The sequence below is a fragment of the Ammospiza caudacuta genome, chromosome Z (genome assembly GCF_027887145.1).
Source record: "Ammospiza caudacuta isolate bAmmCau1 chromosome Z, bAmmCau1.pri, whole genome shotgun sequence".
In the NCBI taxonomy this organism is placed as follows: Eukaryota; Metazoa; Chordata; class Aves; order Passeriformes; family Passerellidae; genus Ammospiza; species Ammospiza caudacuta.
The window spans coordinates 17,156,630-17,184,128 of record NC_080632.1 but is presented as its reverse complement, the minus strand read 5'-3'; the positions used below and the strand labels follow the sequence as shown (position 1 = coordinate 17,184,128).

At 36.6% G+C, this 27,499-nt stretch overlaps 1 protein-coding gene across 1 annotated transcript in view; it reads right to left on the bottom strand.

Annotated features, from left to right (window-relative positions):
* The window catches only part of LOC131571597 (atrial natriuretic peptide receptor 2-like), a 35,286-nt gene extending 8,952 nt beyond the window's left edge, over positions 1-26,334 (bottom strand). The window contains exons 1-16 of the mRNA XM_058824376.1: positions 26,281-26,334; positions 25,211-25,307; positions 22,272-22,408; positions 19,745-19,873; positions 17,653-17,757; positions 16,959-17,061; positions 15,275-15,420; positions 12,625-12,697; positions 10,257-10,404; positions 8,766-8,852; positions 8,353-8,496; positions 7,450-7,571; positions 5,698-5,839; positions 2,777-2,822; positions 1,732-1,830; positions 634-747 (exon numbers count right to left, since the gene is read on the bottom strand). Of these exons, the coding sequence (XP_058680359.1) occupies positions 634-747; positions 1,732-1,830; positions 2,777-2,822; positions 5,698-5,839; positions 7,450-7,571; positions 8,353-8,496; positions 8,766-8,852; positions 10,257-10,404; positions 12,625-12,697; positions 15,275-15,420; positions 16,959-17,061; positions 17,653-17,757; positions 19,745-19,873; positions 22,272-22,408; positions 25,211-25,307; positions 26,281-26,334 (1,746 nt within the window). The remainder of the gene's footprint in view (positions 1-633; positions 748-1,731; positions 1,831-2,776; positions 2,823-5,697; positions 5,840-7,449; positions 7,572-8,352; positions 8,497-8,765; positions 8,853-10,256; positions 10,405-12,624; positions 12,698-15,274; positions 15,421-16,958; positions 17,062-17,652; positions 17,758-19,744; positions 19,874-22,271; positions 22,409-25,210; positions 25,308-26,280) is intronic.
* Between the last annotated feature and the right edge of the window lie 1,165 nt (positions 26,335-27,499).

Below are 27,499 nucleotides of genomic sequence, written 5' to 3'. Positions count from 1 at the left end.
TGCTTACACACAAGACAGCAGAAGGCAATTTCAGGTTTTTCAAATTTTATGCAAACTTGAGGGGGCAAATCCAATGCAGAGAGCAGCCTACAGACAAAATCTTAACAAAACAAAAGGTATCTAAGTCTCAAACTTTTATCAAAAACTCACAATGCTTTCATAAACTATCTTGCTATGCTAGTCTGTGCTTTGCTTTTTGCATCCCTCCTCTGTGTGAGGCAATAGTCTGGAGGCAGATACCTTCTTTCGCTGCTGATGAGCTTCAGATACTCTGCTCAAAATGATTTATAAATATGCTATTTCTAGCATTGTATTCAAGGATTCTATATCCATGGTACTGTAAGAGTGTTGGGCCACAGGAAAGGGGGAATATAGTTTGCAAACAACATTTGACAGACAAAAAATGTTCAGCCCTGAAGAAATTGAGAAAGTTAAAAAACTGAATGAGAAGAAAAGCAGGGTTCCAAGCAGAATTGCAGCTACAGTGACCCCAACAGAACTGAACAAATAACTGTGGATATTTTTTCCAAACAAGGGGTATAAGATGAAAAAAACAAAAAAACAAATCTGAAGGATAGAGGTGAAAGTTATTGAAAGCGAGCAGATTGGATTGGATTGAAAAGCTAAATTTACCAGAGTCATCATCATGTCAACAGGGCTAACAGGATTCATCTTGTACAACATTTTCTTGACTTGTTCAAATGTAGGCCTTTGGGATGGATTATTTTTTCTGCACCTTTCAATTAACTGCAGAAGGGAAAGAAAGCGAGAAAAGCAAACAGCCTTTTATAATTCCAGGAACAAGCAGTATTTTAAGTTAATACTTCTGTTTTCTTGGTGCCGACTGCCTATGTGAAGCTCTATCTGCAGCTGGTGAAGTGCCAGAGAGATACTGGAAGCTTCTGAAATTCTACAGGCTTTTGCTGAATGAAGGATATTAGTTCATGAAAATGCTGCTGTGGGAAATCATGAGTAAGATATGCACGTTCCTTCTGCTGAAGCTCTTGTCTTGTGCTGTAAGAGAGTATGCTGTTGGAGTCACATACTATTTTCAGAGGACTTGTCTGTACATAAATTTCACAAAAGATTAAGAGCTAAGTACCCCTTAAGAATGTTACCTTCTGATTAAAAAACAGTGCTGCTAAGGAGAAGTTTTTTACATTTATGTTGCTACAAACCAGCAAAGGTGAATTATATTGCATTTAAACGGCAACTGAAATGAGGATGACCCCATCTTGTTCTGATTTAATTAAACTGGGAGGGGGTGTACTTTATTGAGGCTATTGAAGAGAAAGATTTGTTGCATAAGAAACAAACCAAACTCATAATTTGCCTGAGACAGACTTCATTATGTGAAAGCTCTCTGTCAGTAAGCTAGATATTACCAACATAAAATATGTACGGAATTCAACACTTTACAATAAAATGAGATTGCACAAAAATCGATGATTGAATATTAAAAACATAATCAATTACACTGAAAAATGGAGGGGACAATTGAATTTTTCATTGTTACAATGACAGGTTTTCTATTAAGGATATTAGATATTATCATTTTGCCTTGTTTGAGGCGTACTTCTTGATTTCTGGGTTATTTATATTTATCAAAGGTAATATCACCATAAAACTACTATGACATGTTGTAAATCCACTTCAATAAATGATTTTTGTACGCAATATTGTACTTTACTCACGATTTGTACTTCACTTACATTATTGTATTTTACTCACCTCTACATAATCTGCAGGACAAGAATTCTCAGTCTTTCCTGAAATTAATTCTGCCAAAGGTGGGCACCAGGAATATTCACCAGAATGCACATCATCTTTCTAGAGAAAAGGAGATTAAGCAATGTTGAAACAAGCGTTATGGTTCTCATGCCAGACACTGAAAAGATATTACTATTATCATCACCACTTTTATAACATCTTCCCTATCACTTCTAAGTCAGCTTTTTTTTTACGTAAGAGCACAAGGGAAAAGAAAGGATAAAAAAATATATAACCCAGTCTAAAATGGGTCACCTTTTCTAAAAATTTTTAATGGCTGACAGGCTTCAATCTTAGTGTTTATATGACATAAACAACTTTTGAAACTAATATCTGGCAAGATATTGGGAAACTTTTAGGAGACCACAAGGGCTATATTAGTCTATTATCACAAACTGTGAGAACTGGAAAAATAGTAGTTTTAAGTCTTTATTGTTACAGCTCTTGATGTAATTATTTCAGAGAGAATGTGGTTACATATCAAGACTATCTGTTTCCAATTTCAAGGTGCATACTTTTTGTGTTTGTCATTTAGCACTGATCAAACGACATATGCAAAACAGATATTTTACTCATGGAGAGCAGCTAATTTACTTTTCTAGGTTATTCTTTTTACTGGAAGATTCCACTTAAAAGGCCTGTAAAAGGTAAAGGAAGAAGCAGGAGAAAAAGGAAGATATTAATACATACATTCTCGCTGCATCCACCTAGCCGTTAAGCCTCACAAAACTAATCAAAAGGCAGTTTTGGAGCTACATTATTTTTATCATATATTCTTCTTCAAAGCTCAGAAATGGAAAACTGGTAGATCTATGAGGAAACCCTGATTGGATGTTCCACGGGAACTGAACTGGCATCCATAAAATCATGACGAAAATGCATGCTCATAAAGTAACTCCAAGGTGCAGTAACTCAAAGTTTGGTTTGTCTTCAGCAGAAACAGAATCAAAGTTGTGCAAATCCTACAAATTCTATTCTCTGAAGATAGTTCATCTTTACTTACTGCCAGAGAGTCACTTCTTGTGGCAATTTCTAGTAAAATGATGGCATAACTGCAGAATAAAAATGAAGAAAAATCTTAATGCAATAATAGTTAATTGAGTCAGTGATTTCTTCTTTTCATGATTTCTTACTCTTCCCCATCCTATGGCTGAAATCCCAGTATCTCAAAAGGAAGGATGGCAATGGTGCTGCTACTTGTTACTGCTTTCTGTTTTCAGGGATTTGTTACTGAATGCTTCATAGCATTTGCCTCTCATGGTTATAGGCCCCAGAGACATTTGAGTTTGATGGACAGCAAAGCAATTCTCTCTGTAACTATTAATGGAATCCAGAGGTGATATGTCCAGGTTTATGTACATGAACCCTACCAGTTAAACATAAGGGTCTGATTTTTGCTCCAATCAAGGGTTGGGAGCAGGTTCATCAGAATCACCAATGGGGGAAGTGGCTTTTTTTCAGCCACCAAAAAGATTGCTGTTCTAGAAAATTTTCATAAAGTCTGTGATCACATAGTGTGTCGAGAGAAGATATTCTATAGTAAACATTTCTGCTTGTTTCTTCTGAATTATATTCTCGTGGTCATTATCTTTCTCAGTTGAAATAAGGTCTAATACATTCATCAAGGATGAAGAGTGGAAAAAGACAGTAAAAACAGAGAATTTAGTCTTTTATCTGAACTCATTGGAGATCTTCCAGAACAGTGATCTCTTAGAAGCAAGCACCTCTTTCAGCCAACAGGCTGGATAAAGATGTCTCTTTATATAGTAAAACTATGTAATGATTTACGCCTGCATGACTCTCAGCTTGGTAACATTTACTTTTGTAGAGAATATTAGTTTTCAATCTGTTGTGTCACTAATGGTTGCACTGTTCTGTAAGACATTCTGTTGGTAACAGGATATGTTTATCTATCTTTCAGCCCACCTGTGGACCACCACTGGAAAATAAAATAATGCATACAAAACATGATTAATAATTTAGAAATTAATCTGATGATATTTTTATATTAATTTTGTGGTGATTTGTTAGGAGAAAGCAAAATCAATCCTGGTAAGGCAGCAAAACTAAAACAGATTTTCACAGATAGTAATTAGATGATAGTAACTCTGATAAAGCAGCATTGATTTAATTAATCTTCAGCTGCACCGCCCAATAAAATGCACTATCCATTGTGGATAGAGAAATCCATACGATGATTACAAATCAAGAAGAACAAATCCAGGAGAAACTGTGACTGGAAACAGCCTCTTCAGGTCAAAACAGGAGCTACCTTCATACTTCTGTTCTCATTTCCATTTTAGCTTTCCCATCTGACCAACTCTTTCCTAGAGAACTTTAAAAGAAAGTGATTCATCTGTAAGAGCACACTAAATTACAAGTCCCTCTCCTGCAGTTTCTACGCATTTTTTATTTGGGCCTCACCTTCAAGAACATTAATGGATTATTTGCACAGACAAGAACTAAGGATTTCAAGACTGGATCAATGCTGCCTGGCCAGTGAGGCCAAATACATATACCAGGAAGGCTTACCTCCTGCTCATATAATCAAAAATAAATTTTTTTAAAATGCAAATTCTAAAGAACAGCCCAGAGAAGAAGACAACTCTTTCAATAGTACAGGGTACTTCTCTATCTTCCCTGCCTGCATGTTGCTCTTCTCCCTTTTCTGGTGTGATCTCTCACTGCTTTTACTTTTTTAAATCAAGAAATTAATAACTGCAGTGTCACAAAAGAAGATGTAGATTTTTCAGACATGTGGGTGGGACAGCAAAATAAATCCAGGAAACATTCACTGAATCTGTCAAAAGTTCATTGTAGACATATAGGATGTGAGCAAATCAGATCTTAGGACTATTTAAAGGGGAACACTTGGCAAGAAATGTCTTCAGGAGGCAAAGTTGCCTGTGAAGTCAAATAATGATACCTATCTAGAAGAGGATCAAAGTGAGAACAACAAGCCAAGGAAACATTTTCTAGGATACATTTTGGCTGCAGGGCAATGGTAAATTGGAATGTATAAGACAATCCTAAAATTACTGTTTAGTTGGAGCACAGTTCTTTCAAAGACTACTTCATGTTGAAAAAGTACAGATACAGGACAAATGACAGTAGCCAGAAATACCAACACAATCCCAAACTGCCTTAGCTGAGCTATTTTGGAGAAAATTCTAAGGCCATATTGAAATGTCCTATAGGCAGAACTACTACTGAGACTTCAATTTGCTCAGTTAATCTGATAGAATAGATAAAAAGTAATGATGTTCAAGCACATATGCAGACATTTGTTTACAGTTGTGTTCCCACTTATCTGAAAAGTGATTGGATAGAAGCAGTCCACCACCAGGAGGGAAAGCCACTGGAAAGCAATCTTCTATAAAGGCTTTCAAAAGGAAAGGAATTGAGCTATTTGCTAGTGAATCCATTTCTTCCTCTTCTCTTTATTTTTCCACTGTAAACCAAATATTGTCACCATGTATATGCCCCCAAATAATTGTATTGACATTCAGTAATAGAATTACAGGATGCATATGTGCATTATGACATTCTAGAACGTTGATACTATTAACTTCTAAAGTACTGCCATTGTTGAAAATAATTCTACTTTTCATAAGAAACTACAACAGAAAGAAAAAGGATAATTAGATAATAGCAGATCTTTATGCCTTTTTATCTTACCAGTCAAGTGACTACTTATAAATCACTGGGCCAACTCTGCTTTTAAATAATGTCAGTGAATTAAGTATTTGATTATCTACCTTGAAAGAGAAGATCCTGTGATATCTATGTTGTTCTCTATTCCAGGACCAATCCTTTTAAAAATACAATCAAACATATACCTGGAGTGACAACAGAATTCCACCAAGCCTAACTGTTGTTAAAGAATACTCAAGATTACTAAAAGTGAGATCAGAAAAAGTTAGCTACCTGTAGACATCAGACATAGAATTGGGCTCAAAATCTGAAAGAGTACGTATTTCAGGAGCTGTGTAAATCTGTATCAAATGCTGCTGGGATGAATTTGATCCATCAGGAAAATCTTCTTTTCTATATGACTGCAAGCCATAATCTGAAGTGGAAGAAAGCAGGAAGCAAACTATTCAGTGGATACTTCCCTGAAACAAATACAGTAGTAGACAGCAACACAGCTAGTCTAAATAAATTAATTTTCCCTATTCTAAATACACATCTTAGTCTAGAAACAGTGGGGTTTGTGTGGTCTTGCCTCCCTAAAATATAGCATCTGGAAAACCAAATATTTAGGCAAGACTGAATGACAGCAGGCAAACTGAAATTCATGACCATTGCAATCAGAATTATTTTATAGTTTTATCAAATTATTTTCAGATAATATTCTCAACTCAGTGCAAGAGTTAGCATGTAAATACAGGTTTCTGTTCTACTTTGTCCCTTGATCCTTATCTCTGGTGGCAGGTTGCTCAAGTAATTACTAGTTAGACAGACTAACAACTGAAAATCAGATGGTGGGTGTTACTTGAACACCACTAGCATGAGAACAAAGGCAGCATAGATGTGAAACATCTTTCCATCTATACTTCTAGCCTAATATAGAAGGAATTCTTAGCATATGACTCAGAATCAGGAAGAATGAGAAAAAAACAACTGACTTCTGTTTTCTTTCTTACGTAAACAGTGCTCTTCTGACTGTATGTGAAGGCTGGGTGCAGACATCTGGCTTGCTCTGGAGTGACCTCTAATTAAGATGTTGCTAGGGATTGAATGTTTATGTGGAGGTCATTTTTAAAATAGCTCCCACATTTGTTTTTTATGAGATTTGTTTGACATGTTTGCATCCAGATAAACCATGAAGATTTGAAAATCCTACAGTTTGACACAGAACAGAATCAAAACAGAAGTTGCTGAATGATTTCACAGATATCCTATTCAATTGAGAGGAGATGTGCTAAGGTGATGCAGTGGATGTAATCCAACTATGTCTAATTTCTATGTTTTTCTCCAGAACAGGCTCCAAGCAGAGTAGGCAGAAGGATACTGAAGGAGTTGGAGAAGCAAACCTGGCCCCATGTAGGAACCTTAGTCATAGGATATACCACTAAAAAAACAATCTGCTGCTGCTTTCAGGATGGCTATGGGTTAAAGAGTATGATGACTACTCTGGGCAAAAAGTAGGAGATGATCATTGCCTTAATTCCCTTTGGCAGCTGCAAACTAAACTACACTCTCCAGTGATTTTCCTGTTCCCACAAGCTCTCTTGCTGTACCAAGAGTAGACCTGACCTGCAGCTCCATCACTGGGAGAATACAATTCAATGCCATGAACAAGACTTAAAAGCTCTGAGTTGAGTCTGCTTTTCTCCATTAAATGACCTTGTGCTTACCAATCAGTCAGCATTACTACATCTCTACACCATTCTCTATGCCCCAGGGTTCTCTCTCTATCAAAAGAGAGAATGAGGCAGAGTTTCTGCTCAGATGTTGACAGGCTGAATCATTTGTGGGATCTAAAGTGTGCATCTGTGACACATACTAAATTACTTGACTTGATAATGTAACATGAAACTTGCTAGTGAAGTCTGGTACAGTTAGCAATTCCACATGAAATGTCAACATGAAAGCACTTGGGAAGTGTTGCATGTGAAATCTAAATTAGAGGGTTAGCTGGGCAGTTTTGAAAATTTTTTCTAGCTTTCTCTTTACCTGCAATTTTGCAAACCCACCGGTCATCTATCACACAGTTATTAGACTTCAACCGTCCATGATACATTTTGTGGTGGTGGAGATAAGCCATTCCTTGAGCAATATCAGTAGCAAAAGAAAACCTGAAAATCAAAAATCAGTGAGCTAGTATTTCGAATTTCCCTCAAAATTGGCTCCAAAGTCTACTGAGGTTTACAGAAACTGTAGTTTTCAACTTGTGTCCCCATGTTCATTTTTCCAAAACACTTAAGGTGACTGTTTGAAAACCCATACCTCCCTGAGCTCACAGGCCAAGAGAATAAAGTTCCTTCTAGAAATTGTCAGTACTTTTTTATCCTTCGGAGTGCTTTCACATGTTTACAAGTGAAACAATTTTATTATCTTCCTTGCTTTATTTGGAAGGTTTCCTTCCTGAAAACCATTTTTCTTTACTGATGGCAAGCATAAAGCAGAAGCAGAAAGGACATGTCAAGAGGACCAATCTCAAAAAACAATGTCACTGCCTTTGTGAAAGTTTCATTGACAATGTGAACTCATTTCCTCTATTGGTAAGAATAATGAACCACTTGCAGGTATGCTAATCATTTCACCCATATGTCTTCACAAACAGAAAGCTGACAAGTCATTGCCTTAGTATTGCAAGGACTAATCATGTAATTTCTCAAAACACCCAAAAGACAAATTGGTCTGGATATTCAAATTTCCTCCCTCCGTCCCTCCGTCCCTCCCTCCCTCCCTCCCTCCCTCCCTCCCTCCCTCCCTCCCTCCCTCCCTCCCTCCCTCTCCCTATATCACAGTACACGCTTGTCTAGACAAGAACTTTATCTAAAATTAATATCTCGTCCCAAACAGCATATAGCATGGTCTATGTCATTTAGCTTTTCAAAAATTGGATCTTTTCACCTGAAACCCCAGTTCAAAGGAATATCTTCATTGAGGAGCACATCACTAAGGCTGCCTTTGGGGCAGTACTCTGTGACAATGGCAACGTTTGGAACTTCTATACAACCTCCAATGAATTTGCAGAGATTGGGATGGTCAAGTTCCCTGTGAAAATCAACAAAAATCACAGCATAACAGTAATTTTCACAGATGCCCATACTGATTTTGTAGTGCAACTGGAAAACTAAGTGTCTTGTCTCACAATGTAAAGAAAAAGTAAAACAGACATAAGGAAATTTTATCTTTGCTCTCTTTCTAGCAAAGTTTGAAAGAAAGAGGAATATGAATTTACAGTCACATCTGGAAAGATTTTAAGCCCTAAAAAATCAGTGTAAAAATGGAACAACATACAGTTCTTAGATTTCGCTTCTTACCTCACTTGCTTCACTTCTTTACGTATGGTTTTAGACAGCGTGAATGACTTCTTCGTTATTTTCTTTATGGCCACTGTTCTGCCATCACTGAAACAGAATGAAATGCCGTATACAGTTTTAGGGCAACTTCATAAGACAGCAATACTACAAAAAGGGACAGCATATATTTTGTATCAGGGAATAATTCCACATCTCTAGACATGAGGCAGAGAATTTAAGCATGCCCATAGGTGGTTGTAACTGTGAATCTAGGAAAAGAGACAGGATCCTGTTTCTTTTGATAAAGGAAGCATTAGTTATTATATTCAATCTGAATCTGTGGACACCATTTGGAATGTGAGTGTTAAAGTCAGTTGGGGCAGTTTGAGGATGGAGCAGCAAAGGAAATGTCAAAGCTAGAGAAATACATACAGCCACCTCCCATCTATCCATTACTTCTGACTACTGTTCTGCAGATTCTTCTCTGACATTTAACAAAGTTTTGTTCTTGTGGGGTTGAGCATTCTCAGCAAAGAAGCAGCTGAGTTTCATTAAGAGCAAATAAATTTTCCTTTTTAGAGTAAAGGAATTCAGTGGAGATACCTGCAGGAATTTTAGTGATGAACCATATAAATACAGAATATGGGGTATTTAGTGTAGCAGTTGTAGATGCTTCACCAATGAGACTGAAAGCCCCATTATACCCATGATAAATACTTTTGATGTTGAGTCATCTGATGAAGGGGATGATGATGATGATGATGATGAAAATATCACCACTCAGAAAGAAGCAAAAAAGATCAATGCTGAACACAGTATTTAATCAATGAAGTGGCTGTGATTTTCCACAATCTATGCTGAAGGCACTTTCTCCCCAGCCAATGATCCCAAGTAAGCTTCTTTGTCCTGCAAAGCACAGATCCGTCTCTGTTTATTCAAATGATAAGTACCACTTCCAGCTTTGCATGTGTTCAATTGCTTCTTGGATGGCAGGATATATCTGTAACATTTGTCCTTATAGTTACATGATATGCAGCTTTGTAATTTGATTCAGAGGTGAAACGCTCTGAATCTTGAGTCGTGTCAGCTAATTAAAGGACAAGATTTCTAATGTGCTACTGTAGAGGATGCCCTTCTTTAGAGCAAAGAACCTAGTTTGCTCTGCCTGCATTTCAGAAAAAAGGAATTTATAGAAGTCTTGGTTACTGATACATTTGAACAGCAAGGGTCATTCATTAACAGATGCAGGACATCTTATGTACCAACAACCTTTCAACAAGACTCTAAGATTTAAGGAGAAATGAAAACCAAGCCAGAAGCCTGGAATGTTAAAATACTCCACAGCCAATATGCAGTATAGAAGTCAGATGATGATCTTAACTTTCCCAATTTGGCCTGACAAGATAAATTCATGTTTTTTCGCTGCCTATCAATTGAAAGTGGCAAGAATCAGAAATCAAGGTGAAACTAATACAGTAGATACTGCAGTAAATGAGTAATATATTGACTTACTATCTCCCAGTCTGGGTGAAGTATTTCCTCCTGGGCATGTTGGCAGCTACTGTGCAGGAGCTCAGAACAGTAACACAACTGACACTGGAGCCACTGAGTGCTGGGGGAGCGCTCATCATGCTTCCTGTTGCTGTCCGTATAATGCAATCTAAATGGGACGTGGGATGAGAAAAGGCACACGAATTTATGCACAGGTGGAGACTCCAGACACAAAGAAATGCAGAGAATTTTCAAAACCTTGCATCTCATCTGCTCTTGTTAATACTTAAGAGAGAAAGCTCTTGCTTGGGATGGGACTGCTGCATAAAAAGTAAAAAATGTTTCAAAGAGGATTCATTGCCAGAGATACTTCTCACTAATCCTCAGGACTTTATGCAACTTTCATTTCTCTGCACTTGAGATGGTTAGCCCCTGCTGCTACACAGAAGCTGAGGACAGAACCCAGGGAAGGAGAGTAAACCCTGTGCCATATTTTAACAAGTCTATTTGGAGCTCCTAGAAGACTGAAAAGTACAGGAATGTGGGAAGTGATTCTGACACCAGAGAGAAGTCAGAGAAGAGCAACAATGCAGTAAGAGGAAAAAAATCCCAGTGATTTTCAATGTACATTTTTTAATGTCTATTGACCAGCTCACAGTAAAAAAATGGACTTCAAAACAAATTTAATGAGTTACACGTCATGTCATAATCTCCAATCAAAATCCAGATTTAGCCCATTATGCTTGGAATTGCTGAGACATCTCAACTCTCTCTGGTAGAAATATCTTGCTGAGGAAGTTCAATATCTCACCTTGAATCAGGACTGCCATGTTCCCACACCATAGTATTATCCATATGCAGTTCAAAATTGCATTGACATTTGAAGCTTTCTACAGCATTCCACCCAGAAATGCATTGCAGATCCCTGAGATAGTTTTGAGAATAAGACTGCATATATATCTCTATGTCTATATACGGTCCAATACACCAAAAAAAAAAAATTATCTTAAAAAAATAAGGTTCTTTTTTCATACAGAGTGCTACATACCCAGGGTGCAGCACTGCTGATGTGTTTTCATTTAGATATCTGCGCATTTCAGGCTACTGTAGGTAGCTCTGAATAACTCTATCCAGAGAAGACATACTGTCTGTGACCTTATAATGTTATCAGTCCTCATTAAGTTGTTAATCATCACTCTTAGAGCAATACTCTGAAACAGCATTGCTGCATTGCAGGCTTTTTTCCAAGAAACTTACATCTATCATCTTGGAGTTTTCAAAGTAATTTTAATCTGTTATTTTTTGATCATGCTTCTAATTTCCCTCCGTCTCTTTCTATTGCTTTCCCTCACATGTGGTGCTCAGGACATTTTCTAATTTACTTTCAGCTGAAAATTTTGCTCATGTCACTTTTTGCTATATTGAAAAACACTTTTCTCCATTTTTGTTTTCAAAAATCTGGATTGTAAGTCATTTTGGTTCCTGTAATCAAATGAATTTCTAAGGCAAAACCTCTTATTTACAACAACAAGGATATCTTATCAAAAGTATACAGAAATTAATGTTCAAGTCTCAGCCTGAAAGTATCTCTACTGCATATTATCACAAGAACATCTTGACACCAGCAACCCAACAGAACACCGATAAAGCAGACATCTGGTGAGCAATTTCTCCCAGAGACAGAAAATGAGTGTGTGTACAATCAGCACAGCAGACTTCTATAGATTTACCCTTTCTGAGGATATAGGTACTGTTTTCCTTCTGAATGCTAAAAAAGGAACAGCAAAGTAAATAATCTATATGTATCTTAAGTACAGCATAATAAAGCATATAATAACACCTGAATTTATTCTTAGCCTGTTTAATTAGAACAAATGAAATAATATTTTATACCAGGAGATAAAATAGAAAAAGAGTGCTCCATACCTCTCGCCAAAATTAATTACTTTTTGTAGCAAGTCTGCCACAGACAGCATACACTGAGAGAAATTAAGATAGTACTATATCCCTCAATGTATTTGTGCAATTCCAGCACAATTTAATGAGATTAATTATACAGAAAGGTATCTCCACTGAAGCAACTGTAATTTGTTTCATCCAGCTTCATAGCTTATCTGTTTATTATGGGGTAGGCTTGTTGTCTTTGACTAACAAATCAACATAAATAAAAAGAAAGAAACTATTTTAAATAACTTCGTCATCAAACTGTTTGATAAACAAAAATATGAATGAGCAGCTCCCAGAGATTACAGGGATGAAATATTGGATATATCTTTCCAAAACAGCTTCACTTTTTGCAAGACCCTTAAAATAAGAACAATATAATTCAGATTATTTTTCAAAATTAATAAGTAAACTGATCACAGTATCAAGATTACAAGTTGCTAACCTTGTTTGATGCAGGTGAAGTCTATAATCCAGCTTTCATCCCAAAGCATCTTTTGTTTCTGATATTGAAACCACTACAAGAGTTAAAAAAAAAATCATTCCTAATGTAGCCCTCCTCTCTTTGAAGAAATTGACTCAGAGATTATTTTTATAAAATATGAACATTTAAAAGTATACAAACTAAATCTGAAGTGTAAACATTCAGCATATGTCTTAAAGTAACATTAGAACCAAAAGTATTAATAACAGGCTTGGAAGAAAACAGCATCTAATGAACATATTAAAAATTGTACAAGCTATGTTCCAGAACTAATTACATGTAATATTTTGCACTGTCTATAAACTCTCCATTATTTTTAACATGTCTGCATTTACATTTCAGCCTGGACATCAGATGAGGGGTTTACATCATCTCATCTCATGGAAGTGCCCTATGTTATATAGGTACATGACAAGAACTTCATCCCAACCCTGAGATAAGGAGCAATGCATCTTATATCTTGAGTAGAATTAGCCCATGACCTACTAATTAGGCCATATTATGTCAAATACTCTATCATAAAGAATATTAGGTAAGGATTCTGTGGCTACTTTGTAAAGAAGGCATTGAGCTAATAGCTGGTTTTCAGTAGAACTGACATACAAAGCTAACATTTACAAAGTGTAAACACATGCTTTCAAATGAGCTACAGATTAAATTATGCAACTGCAATCAATGCCAAAATGTCAAATCAAAGCATCATTTTATCATCATTATACCATTTTCTATAGTCCAAAATTTAATATTAGGACTGATGGATTCATTGAAACAGGTAATAAAAGTCCAGATAATGAACAAGGAACAGGTTGTGGAGATTGTGTTGGTATACTAGTTGAAATTGTGACAAATATAGAGCTCACTGAATCAAAATTAAGTCATCCCATTTATTTCAAAAGGCTTCTGAGGAAAGAAACCTACATTTTATCTTGCAAAGGTGTGACTGTACAAAAATATATTAGCAAGAAGTGAGTATTAGGCTTGCTTCCTTTGACACTGATATCAAAGGAATCCTTTCTGCTACTTGAAGCATTAAAGAAGGCATTAGTTTCCCAGATGGTTCCTTTTACATTATATCAATTCCTGAATTAGAAAAAATAATCTCTCCTATCTTATTACAGTAAAACAATTAAAACTTTAAAACCCCATGATGCCACTTTTGAAGAATTTAGTAGGAATATATCTACAGAAATGAAAGAAGCAAAACAGACAACTCCAAACATACAGAAAAAACAGCAGAAATAATAGACTTTTGCTACAAGAACTTTAAATAAACATATGCAAGGCCATGAATCTCTGTTGCTCTTTCTGAAAACCTGTAATCTAAAACTGAACTTCTGAACTTCTGAACGTCTGAACTTCTCATCTGTCCAGTTGCTTATTTCTATCAGATCATGTAGTTTTACTGGACACTTGCTATAAACTCATTGTCACAACTACCTTGAGGATTCCATTAAGGAATGCTCAAATAGCTATCAACAGTACTTCTTTCCTGACTCACAAAGTCACACAGTGACAAACAAACAAACGTGATTCAGGCCTCCTTTGGAACCTCAATTTGTGGGCCATCAGCTTTCTACTACTCATTCTCTATCTGTGCAGCTGCCTACCTCAGACGCTCACTGCAACTGCAGTATAAGATGGACCGAGAAGGAATCCCTGAGGAAGCAGGGGCCTATAGTTTTACAGGATATATAGGCCAAGAGCTAAATAAATTACCCTTTATGAACATAGTTAATACAATGACTCTACAGGTGCCATATTCACCTGGAAAACCTCTGTTATGAAACTCAAAAATGCATTTTTTTCAAGATGCAGACACATAAGGAATGTAGATATTCTTTCCCAGAAGCACTTAAGTAAATAAGCATTTTAAGTAATAAGCCATAATATTATTCTCTCTTTAGACAGGCATTTTCATTCAAAGACTCCCAAAACTACTTCTCCAATATTGATATACTCCTCTCTCCTCATTCTCTTTTTGTTTTTCCTTCATGAGTTTGCTATAATAATTGATTATTATTATGTAAAATTAATCACTTTGAAAGGAACCAAGCTGTTTGTTACTAAGGAAGCAAACCTATTAAATAAATCAAGCAACCAAAACAGAAAAAAAAAAATTACCCTCTCTGCATGATTCTTTTGAGAATATCCCAACTTGAATGTTTTGCTTCAAAGTTCTGTTTGGACTCTGATATATAATGGCCTCATGTGGAGCTAGTTCCTAAATGAATTTACCTAATTTGATTTTGAAATCTTTTATAATTCTGGCTTCTATAAGGTTTTGAAGCTGTTAATTTCATAACAGATTTCTACTGTAAGTGAAAAGTACTCTGCCAGCATCCCATACTCCCCATGTAGTGGAAAATTTTTTTTACCTTCACCATAATCTACCCATTCCCCCGTTAGATTCCACCTCAGGAATGAAAATTCGTAGTACAGGATGAAAATTCCTAGTACAGTGGCTTCCCTAATAAGGAAGGTTTACAAGTAATTTCCCTTCTTTCTGCTTTTTTCCATAGCACACAAATGCTGAAGGCAGAAGAAAATCCTCTCCCTCTACTAATAAATTCATTGAAGAGAAAGGAAATAAGAGTAGAGAACAGGTACTTACCATTATTGTCAAAATGAAGCCAGTGCAGACAAAACATATTGGTAAGGCAATTGCTATCCTAACATCAAGAGAAAGAGGGCATTCCCCACAGTCTGCTGGACAGATAGAGCAGCCTTCCTCTTCCTCACAAAAGCCATCTCCACAGACTGATTAGAAAACAAAACATTTTAAGGCAGTTTCATCCACCCACAAGATTGTATTCAGATTTAAACATGTGGTTCTTGACCTGGGATACCTCAGAGTCCCAGAAAGAATAAATTTTGAAGAATTCAGGGACATCATACCAGCAACTGAAAGAACAATCTGAATTTCTGAAGTAATACAGGGTCTCTTTCATCAAGGTAAATGTGAATTACATGTGAGCCTTTGACATGTTTTGTGTATAAATCACTTCATCACTATTGTGTTTCTCATTATCTACACTTTTTTTTCTGAAACTCGAAGTTCTTCAAGGCCAACATTTTCTTTTGCATTCTTTATATTTAATCCAGCACTTGTGATTCCAGGAAGCTAGGACCCTTCCTCAGCAGCAGCAAAATACACTGGGAACTGCAGAAAAAAATCTTGCAACCCGCACTTCAATTATTTCCTTTACTTACTCCAAGGTCTTACATAAATTATCAGCAATATTAGATGTAATTTAAAACAAAAGTCTTAAATAAAAAAAGTCCCTCTCCCATGTTTTGAATGGTATTTCAATTTTACCTCTGTGATTAAACTAATATCATGCTGTACTTCAGACTTGAGAGGTGAGCTGAAGGTATTATTCTGTCATTATGTAATTTTGTTTAAATTAAATAAAAAACTAAAAAAAATTCTACTGCTCAGTAATAATTCTGTTTCAGCCTCACTAATTCCAGTATAATACCAAGATAATAACAGAAGTCACTTTCTGTCTCAGGGGTAGAGCTGCATTTTGTAAAATTTCTTCTCTGATATATTGTAAGTTTCCAGGAAAATTCAGCTGCAGTTGTTTGGAAATGAGTAGAAAATTTTGTAGATAAAAACTTCTATTCACACTGGAGTTGCTTTGTGTTTTTTTTCCTGTAACATTGCAAAATATATTCTCACATTTCCAGAAGAGTAGATATCAAGAGTATTGTGATGACACTTTTGTTTTAGCCAATAATTTTTCAGGTTGTTTAATTTATCAAAGAAGCCCTCTTTTACAATTTGACATCACTAAGATAATTGTTACAGTCATTTCTGCTTCCCTCCATACAGGTATACTAAAGAGAATGGAAGACTGATGCCCTTGGGAGCAATTTTTAATGTGAACAAGGGAACCAATATGGATTTCTGCCTTTCCAATATGTTTAAGACAAGTCTGCTCCCCTTCAGGGGAAAAGTGTCTGGATTCTCAGAACACTAGCTGGAGGAATATTCTCAGATTCCCATGAACTGCAGACAAGCCTTGTAGTACCTGAAGCCATTGGTCATGGTATTTGACTACTTACTTGACAAGAGTGACTTTCTACTGTTCTAGATTAATACAACTGTTAGAAGCTCAAACACTTTTTCAGACTTCAGTGTTATGTGAAGAAGAATTTCAGGAAGACATTTGTGTATTTTCAAAGGCTGGGGTAAGAATTGCTTTTGCTCTTGGTAACTATGCATGAATGGTAATAGCATTGAGATTTGCAGTCAATAAGAAGTTAGCTCACATTTTCATTTTATATCATACCTACTGCAGGAAGGACTGTGGTTTTTGCTTCCAGAGCAGCTTGGATTCTCCCCACTCTGATGTGTGCAATGAGAGAAGTCACACCCACGTGAACTAAAACAACCTGTGAAACAAGTGAACAAACCACCAAGCATCAAAACTTCACTTGCATACAGAAGGCTTTTATAACAAGAACTGAATGACTGTGGTATCTGCCAAAAGAATTTGTGCATTTCTTTCAAAATCAGGAGAGATAGCTCTTTAAAGAAAGACTGGTTTGATTCTCTTACTGATGTGTCTTCTTCTCACCAGGCAGAGCTATCAGCCCTGTGCATTCTGCTGTGCATGCCTTCCTGCTATTTCTTTCAGGTTGAAGTTCCCTAATGGTCATAGGAACCTGCATCACACGTTCATATCCTGTCAGTAGTGAGATGTATTCTTAGTGTGGACCTCAAATGGACAGATTATGCTATTCATTTTCCTGCCATCTCCACTCCTTCCACTAACTACCCAAGCTGTAAAGGTACCTTACTTGACTTCCAAGTCAAGTCAGTTGGGAATTGATAGTCAGCTCAGCTATATGCATAGCATAGATAATAACACATACATATAAATGAAATGGGAAGCATGTTCATGAACTGCATTAAATTAATAGCAAGTAAGCTCCAAAAAGAGCAAATGAGGTAAAATCCTATATGCAATAAATATACTTTACCTTGGCAGTCCAGTTCCTTTGGCTCATTTTGCCAGCAGTAGACAAAGTGTGAGTAAATATCTGACCATCATCTGGGATCCATGGACCACATATTCCTCCTTTGGCCTTTAGTAGACATATTGGTTATGTCAGCATACCATAACACAATGAAAGTCCTATCTCCTCCTCTCTTTCTTTCTCAAAATTACTTATGTTCTCTAACAGCAAATAAAATTCTGTTTTAAAACCAAAACTATCAAATTGCCAAAACATAAGAAACACTGTTTGGCGACAAAATAACAGAGAAGCAATTGCTCCTATATTCAGTTAAGATCTCACATATATTGTTATTTCTTAAAATATGAGCCTCAGTAGTGTACTCAAAGAATGAGTGTTCTTATAAAGTTGGTTCACTTTTTTTGATTTCCTGTGCTAGAATCAGAACCAGATTCATATTCCACTTTTAATATTTTTCTCAAGAGGTTTTACTGAAGTGTCACTTTTGATAGAGCAGCTTTTTTTCTTGCTTTGCTTTTTTTTCTTTTTTTCTGTCTTTTATTCTTTTCCCTCTGGAAGGGAGGCACTGCTTCAGAGTCTGTTTGCGGAGCACTTCTCAATAAAGCTATTAAAATGTAAACCTCCTACAACTGCAAACATGGAGGATTAATTTTGGCTGTTTTGTTTACTTGAAAGGATTAAGCTTGTCTCCTAATTCCAGATAATTCTTCAGACATTTCTTTTGAAGGACTGTAAGCAATACACCAAGTTAAAAGAAATGGAGCACATTAACCAAAATAAATTGTTTTAGAACACATGATACTGAAAAAATAAAGCATTGAAAACCCAAACTCCTCTCAAACAATGGAAAAACCTACTTTGAAGTGTATGTAAAATCTTATGCAGTGATAGTCAACTCCGTAACAGACAAATAGCTCAGAGTTCCTTTAGGCAGAAACTCTAACATTTAGAGTACTATGAAGAAACCAGATGATGCATGTTGGTGAACATGCTTTTGCCATTTCCACACCATAATTTCAAGCAGAAATAATTGTGAAAATAGAAATAATAGAGAGGTCACCAAAGCAGTGGGATGTTCAAGTTTTTTTACTATGATTCTGGACAAAAATTTTGATGTGATGCTTCCAACAGGGATTCCTATTTTAAACCAAAATCCTGGTGCCAGCTAAGGCTTTTGGGGAATCATTAATAAAACAAGTCCTCAAGAACAGATTGCCAAGAAGCAAACTAGAGCTGTTGTGGAGTCATTAGACCTTCACACGGATGGGTATATGAAACAGCTGCAAGATGTGTAGGCTAGGCTTCCTATTACACCACCTTTGATCACGAAGAACGTGTCACATTCCCAGAAGGGAGATTAACTAGAAAAACTGGGCAGCTGCATGAAAGTTCTTATGCAGGGTAAGGCTTACCTCACAGATTTAAAAAAAAAAAAAAAAAAAAAGGTGTTCCAACTGTATTTTTAGACCAGAACTTTAAGTAGTTATTCAAAGAGGGACAGGCCAAGAAGACAAGCTAAGAATGGATCTTGCCTTCACTGTATGAACAAAGTTTGTTATCTTGTATTTAGATTCTTTTTTGCTTTGCTCTGATACAATGAAGAAAAATCATTCCATCTCAGGACACAGGTAAATAGGCTTCAGTTCTACAGGTCACAGCCAGTAATACTCACCCTCCTCAACTCCAGTAATCCAAGCAAATTAATCACACTCACTCTGTAAAACAGAAAGACTGGAATACATCTAACTAAAAATCTGCCCTGCTTGTTTTAGAATGCAGTGATCTGTCTTTTTTTCTCTCTTGGTTGCACAGTAGTCCAAGTCAGGTAAACTCAGACAGATGAAACTTGTCCCGCTAATGACAGATTCTGAATGCTGCCTTGCAGCCTCAGCATCCAGAGCAAAAAAAATTCCAAAACTGACAGACATTGCCACAGTGGTTTTAGTGAACCATAATTTGTGAGTATATATCAAACTATATAAATTTGGTGTAATTGTAATCACAGAAATTCTTCACGAACTTGAACCTGCTTATTACAATGATGTCTCAGCCAGCAGCAAGAACAGAGCACATGATGCTGCACCATCCCACTAACCATGAAGGCCAAAGGACAGGAATGAATGTTGGCATGGTAGACACAGCAGTTGTCCCCATTTGCGTCTTTCCATCTGGCAGGACAGTCATGCTCCTCACAGAATTCCTTTGCAGCAGTAGCATTGCTAACCAAAAAGGAGAGAGAGAAAAACTTTTACATCCATTCCTCATTCACAAAAATTGCAACAAACACACGAGAGCTTGCTCTTTATTCTGCACAGACAAATTAGCAGCAAAAACATATGCAGTGAAATAAACACTGTTGAACCATTTCTTGCTTTTTGTCTTCTAGTTGAAATGCTCCTGGAGCACTAGAAATTGTTGTCAACTTGACCTCTGCTGACTGCCATGCACTAGGGTCTTCTAGCAGATACTGTGCTGCAAGCAGGGACCAACCTCCACTACTCCTTCCAACCTGACTTCATGACCAGGTGGGATGCACTTTGCACTTCTTCATCTGGCACAGGCAAAGACACTATTATTCTACTTCCACTCTCAGATATATGTGTCCCTGGCTACTTGCAGTCTCAAAGTTTCCAATCAGAAACCTTCATCTATGCATGAAATTCATACAGACCATTTAGCTCCAGTCTTCACAATCTAAATTGCTGAGGAAAATAAGTATAATTGTCTTATACACCAGATACAATTTCCCAAACCACAACTTTAGAGCAGACTTTCTGAACAGGCTGTGCTGCAAAACAACTTTTGAAAACTTATTCCTGAAAGATGCATGTATTCACCTCGAAATGTGTGATGCAACACTGTTTCCTCAGTTACACTTTCAGTAGTTATCACCCTAATAAATTTGGCTGTAAGATAAAATTGTTTTCTGCAAACATGATTTAGTCAGATACAGCCAGAATAATTGCAATTCAGCTGAAATGTTATGCACTTGTGTTGGATCTTTAGAAAAAAATTTCAGAACACAGGATTTATTTTTTGGTTTGTTCTTAATGAAAGAATTAGCCAATAATGGTTAGGTCAAAAACAGTAGGCTTTGTTTATTATGAGAAGACTGTTAATTATGATAAATAAACAAAACGACAAAGGATTAGGTTAACATTGATTGTACTCATGGCCAGATTTACGAGGGCACAGGCATATTTGAAATATGACATAAGTAAATATGTCAACCTCCAAAACACCTAAACAGATAAAATATTAAAATTTACTAGCCTTTGAGTTCATACTGGAAATTAAGAAAAATACTTAATTAATTTAGTGTCTAATCCATCATGTACTTTTCTTTCCTTTTCAAAATTTATCCAGGATTCTGTATTTTTTATTCAATAACTTCATCATGGCTTTATCCAATTACACTGATGCCCATCCAATGACTTGCCAACCTCAGGTATATTTGGGTCAGCCACTGTAACCTTTAGTGTCAACCAGATAACCTAGACAAAATGTGAAGCAAATTTAATCCCTTTGAAAACTGAAGCATAGATTTATCTCCCTTTTTATAAAATATTTGCCATCTGTCTCTATTTTCAAGGAGACTTTTCCAAGTTCCTTACTGATTTGAGGGAGTGGGTCTCCCAGGGAAGACTAGAAAAATCAGATTCATGCCAAGCAGTCAAAAAATCTGCTTCATGGTTAAGTTCCCAGAACTGTTAGCAGCCATACATTTCAGAAGATGTGATAAGCAAATTTTAAGTACTTTTAAAACATGGTACATAGATGACCAAAATTAAAAAAAAAAAATCAATTTTTTGTGGATGCAAATAGATTATCGATCATCTTTCAATATGAAAAAAAATAACTCTGGATAACAGCTCTTATAAATTGAACTTTGCAATGTGAACTGTCAGGCAGAGAAAAATGTTCTGTAAATATCTCTTACACAACAGCACAGGAAGTGGGGTCCCACCCTCTGTCTCAGGTGTTCCTATATAGGAATGGAGAATTGCTACTTACAGACAAAAGTATGAAATCAGATAGTATTGCCCCCAGCTTTATAGATCCAGATCTGTAGATCTGGAGCTGCACCCCTACATACTCTCTGTCCATGTCCACAGTCACTAACACAGTGTGTGAGCTGACATATACGCTTTTGGAGTGATTTTAATCCCACAGAAATCAAGCACAGTTGACCACTGAATTTAATGGATTAAGGTCTTTTTCATATCCATGTTGTGCACTTGAATCATACTTATGATTAAAATGAGTATAAGATACAGAGAGCCCGTGACTCATGATGAAACTTCAACTTCATAAATTCAATGTGTAGAGAAGGCAAGAAGTGATGTCCAGCATTGTACTGTGACAGTAGCGATGTGCCCTGTCTCTGACCTAGCAGGCAAACATGCCATAATGGCTAGTCTGAGAGCAAAGGGAAAAACAGCAGGGCAAACAGAGCTATGAGAGATCTCAGAACATGGAAGGAATTAATGACGAGCTCCAGAATGTCTGCTCCAATTATATCACTGACGAGCTCCAAAATGTCTGCTCCAATTATATCACTGAATATGTACACACAAAATCCTCATATACTCACGATCATTATAGCATTTTTATAAGAAGTAATACCTGTGGGAAAGGATTCCATTTTTCACAGCATATTGATAAAAACTGTCTGAAGCAAAGACGGCATAGGTCACGTTGAAGGACTCCCCACTCACAGCCTTTTCTGGAGGCCTATGAACCCATGTCATCTCCAGTCCTAGAAAAGCGCAATCATGGGTCATAATACTTGATGCAGATTTTTACTTAACAGATACATACAAATATAAAACTTTCTCTGTAGTGATTTTCATCTATTCATAGGATCACAGAGTGGTTTGGATTGGAAGGCACCATAAAGATCACCTAGTCTCTCCTCCCCTGCCATGGGCTGGGATAACTTCCAGTAGACCAGGTTGCTCAAAGCCCCATCAAACCTGGCCTTGAACATTTTCAGAGATGGGGCATCCTCAGCTTCTCTGGGCAGCCTGTTCCAGTGCTTCACAACCCTCTGAGTAACCCTCTCAGTATTCTCCAATTACTTTTTATGAGCCAAATAGAGTAATTTATTTTAATGGCTGTATTGGTAAATACAAATGCACATTATTTGAAGAGTTCTGACACTCAGACCAAGCAGCTGGATAAATGCAACAAAAAATCTGCTCATCTTGTGTAAACTAACTTTGCTTCCATTATATCGCATTGGTGTTTGTTCTGGTATATTTGCTTTCCTCTTTTGATCAGAACAATATTACCCTTAATTCTTGGCTGCTTCCACTGAGACACACCTTATTGTGGAAGAGAACAGACAACTGTACCACACACAAAATTCAGTCAAAACCCTTAAACTCATGAAACATAAATACTAATAATTACATATTTAAGAATGCATTATCATGTGATGGAATCATATGGCATCTAGAACAGAGGACAGTGGAAGGAGTATATCAGACATCTGTTCTATTTTCCATTTTCACAATTTAAACTGGGAAAGATGATTTACCCCCATCATGTCTCTTGTCCTCTGTGCCTGAGAATGAAGTAGGATAAAAGTTGGGAGAAGTCTTAAATCCATAAACTTAACACCATCAAAATCTTCCCAGCGCACTCACCTACCTTTTTGTCTATTGTCAGATAAAGGTTTTAATTTGCACCACATCAAATTACTTACATAATGAAACTGTGTAACTCAGTTTGTCAGGAAGTATTAAATTCCTTCTGCAGAGGACTGGTAAACCTGCCTTACAAGACATCTCATTTTTTGTTCTTGTTGTTCAGTTATGACCTCTTTTGTTACTCATACTTGTTTTAACAAGTACATTCTTCGCTTGCACAGTACTGAAACTACTATTTCCCCCCTAATTTACTATCAGATTTAACTAGGCAATTTGTAAAATAACCTTGATTTCCCTTGATAATCTCCCTTGAAAAGTAAAAACCCATTTTAATTGCTAACATTATGTGAAAACCACAATACAAAGATGTAAAAAAAATGCTACTGTGATTTCAACTACAAGGTAAGAGAGTTGAGCTTCAAAGAATATATGAGAATGAAGACAAAAGGTCAGCACAAATTTCAGTTAAATTATTTTCTACTTCCTTATAAAGGTCTCAGAAAGGTAAACCAAACTCTTCTTTCAATGACAGTTACTCCCACATTTAGAAGCTTTGAAAATCTTTTGTTAATTCCACAGCAATGAGGCTACAGTATATGTGCTTTGCTTTGTTTCTAGCAATGCCCAGAAAATGGCAAAGAAAACCTACAAAGAAAGAGAGGATAGAGTTGGAAGTTCATTCTAAAACTGATTGTAATGGGTACACATTAATTAGCAATCTACTCACATTAGTTTTCCTCGTACTTAGTAAAAATAGGTTCAAACAAGGCATCTGTAGTGATAAATAGCTGTTTCAGTGTTAAACCAAGAGTAAATTCATACAGGAATAAAAGTGTTAGTTGAAACTTCACTGTTCCAAGAGAATTAATCGAAGAATGTTTAACTGTAACATTGAGCTAAGAGCGTGACACAGCAGTATATTTCCTGAAGTGTTTTATTAGAACCACCTTCTGAGGCGCTCTTAGTTTTTTTTCTAAAAACCCTATTGAATGCATGTCTCTGGTCCTACCTTTTACAACATAAACAAAGTGTTCCTTTACATCAGTTATTTATTTGTTACAGAGTCACAAAATCACGAAGAGTTGAATTTGGAAGGCATCCACAGAAATCATTCGGTCCAAGCCTGTGTTGCTCAAGGCAGGGTCATCTCAAGGATGTTTCTCTAGCATTTGTCTAGTCAGGTTTTAAAAATCTCCAAGAATGGAGAAGCCACAACCTTTCTGAGACGCCTGCTCTACTGCTTTATAACCCCTAGAGTATAAGAAACTTTTATATTTATATTTATATATTTAAATTGAGCTTTACACATATCAGTTGCTCATTAAATAGCTTTTCATCTTAATAAATTACCAACTTTTTTTTGGGCATTTTTTGTTGCTATCTCATCATGTGAATTAATTTTGGAAACTGACAGGAGTATGTTATTAAAGGTATCAGGGTTTTTTTAGCTAGTCATGGAAGAGTTTTGTGCCAGGTGGAAAAGCGTGATGTAGAATTGGTGAATTTGCTTACTGGTTTACTGATTAAGCACAGTATGCTTTTGAAATTACAATGCAAAGTAGATTTGCTACAATGTTGCGCTGCCTCCACGCTTCATTTGGATTAAGTTCCAGTTGGTTTTCTAATGAGAAAGAAAAATGTTTTCAGTTTCTCTCTGGGCAAATGGATACAGCTGTTGTTATTACTTTTCTGTTAGAAAAAAGGTATACTGGACAAATAATTACTCTGAAGTATCTTTAGTTGTTTCCTTTCACTTATTTCTCTAGGAAGAGAGGTCGTCACTGATTTAGATGCATTTCATCACGGATTACATCCATCATGAGTAAGCTATTATTATGAATAGTTCAATTTGGGGATTTCAGCCATTCCCCAAGTAAGATATGCAGTCGTCTTTATGACTCACTCACCTCCACAGTCCAGCATGTTATACTCATCTGGCTTTTCCAGGGGCCAACAGTCATAGTCTTTGTTATCTAAATCATGCCACCCTTCCACTAATACCACCTGCCAGAAAAAAAGAAAAAAAAAAAGAGTCAAAAAAAGACAGGATAAGAAGAAGTAAAGGATGGATTCCATCTCCTAAGTTTATAATTCTTCTACAGAAATCAAACAAAATGCAGAAACATAGGCTGGCAGATTTTGATGTCTCTAACTTCTGGAGGGAAAAAGAAAAAAAGAATTCCATACAAACACAACCAGTACATTATTTTGATTTTTCCAGAAACTGGCATGAAACAGTTAGTGGACTTAACTAACCTTTCTCTCCCAAAATGGTTCTTTACAAAGATCAGACGGTTCTAGGACCATATGCAGAGAGACAGTTTATTTAACAAAGGTTTTTTAGAATGGCACTCCCCCCATTCCAAAATGCTCTGTTTCTTTTAATCTTTCATACCTAAAATTTATGAAGGAGTAATTTTTGTTATACTTTTAATAACACAATACAAATTTTATCCATATAAATGTTAATATGCACAATGACATATAAAATAAGAATTGCATAAGCCTATTACAGCATCATAATAGCACAGAAATTGAATTGTAACAGTAATAAAAGATACATTATATATGTATTTATAACAGATTATATTAGTCATGTATTAAAAAATACACTTTAAGGTGTATGCTAACAGATCAGAATACTCTATGATAATGCACTCTGGGCTTATTCTATTTCTAGTAAAAGAAAATAGTTTCTACTCATGCAATCTGCTATTGTTTTTCTACATATAATTAAAGCATAACCATCTACTGTACTGCGCAATTGCTTATCACAACACAATGTGAATAGAATAAGATGGAATGGTACAACTTATTTTTCCAATATATCTTCCATTACTCTTGGTTCCTACATTACTAAAATAAAAATCAACAACTAGCATAAAAAACTGTTTCACTGTAATAAGCCATGTACAGTTCTTTCTGAACACACAGATCAGAGGAATAAGTTCTGTTAAGCAGATCTAGGTAGACCTACCAAAAAACTGAGGAGGCTTCGGAGCTCTACAGCTGGTGATTTGACAGCTCCCATGCTCCCCAATGTGCACCCAGCTCACCAAGTGTCAGGGCGGCTTCTGATGTTGCTGTTGCTTCTGAATTAGATACCCTCTTCTAAGAAGGGGGTTGCTAGGCAAGCTGATCCTGGCAACTCCAGCTGCTGCAGCTGTTCTCCCACTTCCTTCCTTCTTCTTCCACTCCACAGTGCAGGGTGGAAATATCCCTCTGCGCCTCTGCTGAAACCCTTCAAAAAGTCCCCACTTGTTTTAGGGGCAGCCCCATCCTCCTGAAATTTGTGCCCCTTACTGCTTAAAAGTACAAAACCAACTGGGGGGATTTTCTTGCAGCGCTTTGTCAAATGTGAGCAGCATCCGACTCTCAGGCAGATGAATTGATGCTGTGGACATAAACACAGAGACACAGCTGAGCCCAAAGAAGATGCACATAAACACCAAGGCAAGCAAAGGCTACCAGCATAAGATGAACAGTAAGGCTGACCAGCTTCCTGAGCTTCCTTCCAACCTGAATTGCATGAGACCCTGTGACTTCAATTTCTCAGTCCCTGAAGGTGTAGAACAACTTCTATCCGTGTCCTGCTGCATGCACAGGTGAAACAGACTTCTGTGTAGCTATGCTGATACAATATAGACATAGATGTGTCCATGAATATCTTTGTTCGCTGAAGCCCTGCCAATACAAACCTTCAGTTGTGATTCAGCTCTCCAGAATATTTCTTTATGTTCCCTCTTGAATTCTGTCTCTCAGCCCAATGTGATATTAAGAATCTTAGTCAAACTGCTTGAACTTCACTATTTCTCGCATGAAAATGGCAGGAGAAAAACTGCAATGTGTGCCCAGATAATCTTGAAAGAGCTGTAGATTAATTAAAAAATCTGTTTGGCTTCACTCATTAAAGAGCTATTTGTATAAACTATATGTTTCAGGTTGAAATTTTATGTTTGTTGTGAGATGCTAAATCTCATGTGTGCTTTGTCTTCCAGTGCTGTGATAGGCTTCACTATGTGGAAGTCTTTTAGAAATTTTTTTGGCACATTTATCTACTTAAAGCAGCCCACTTATATAACATCTTGGAGAGGTTTTATTGGCCCTGTGTTTTAGGATGTCTTTGCTTGATAAGGAATTTGCTGGCAGGGAAGCTAAGGATTATAACTTGTTAGATACTACAGAAGCCAAAAGAC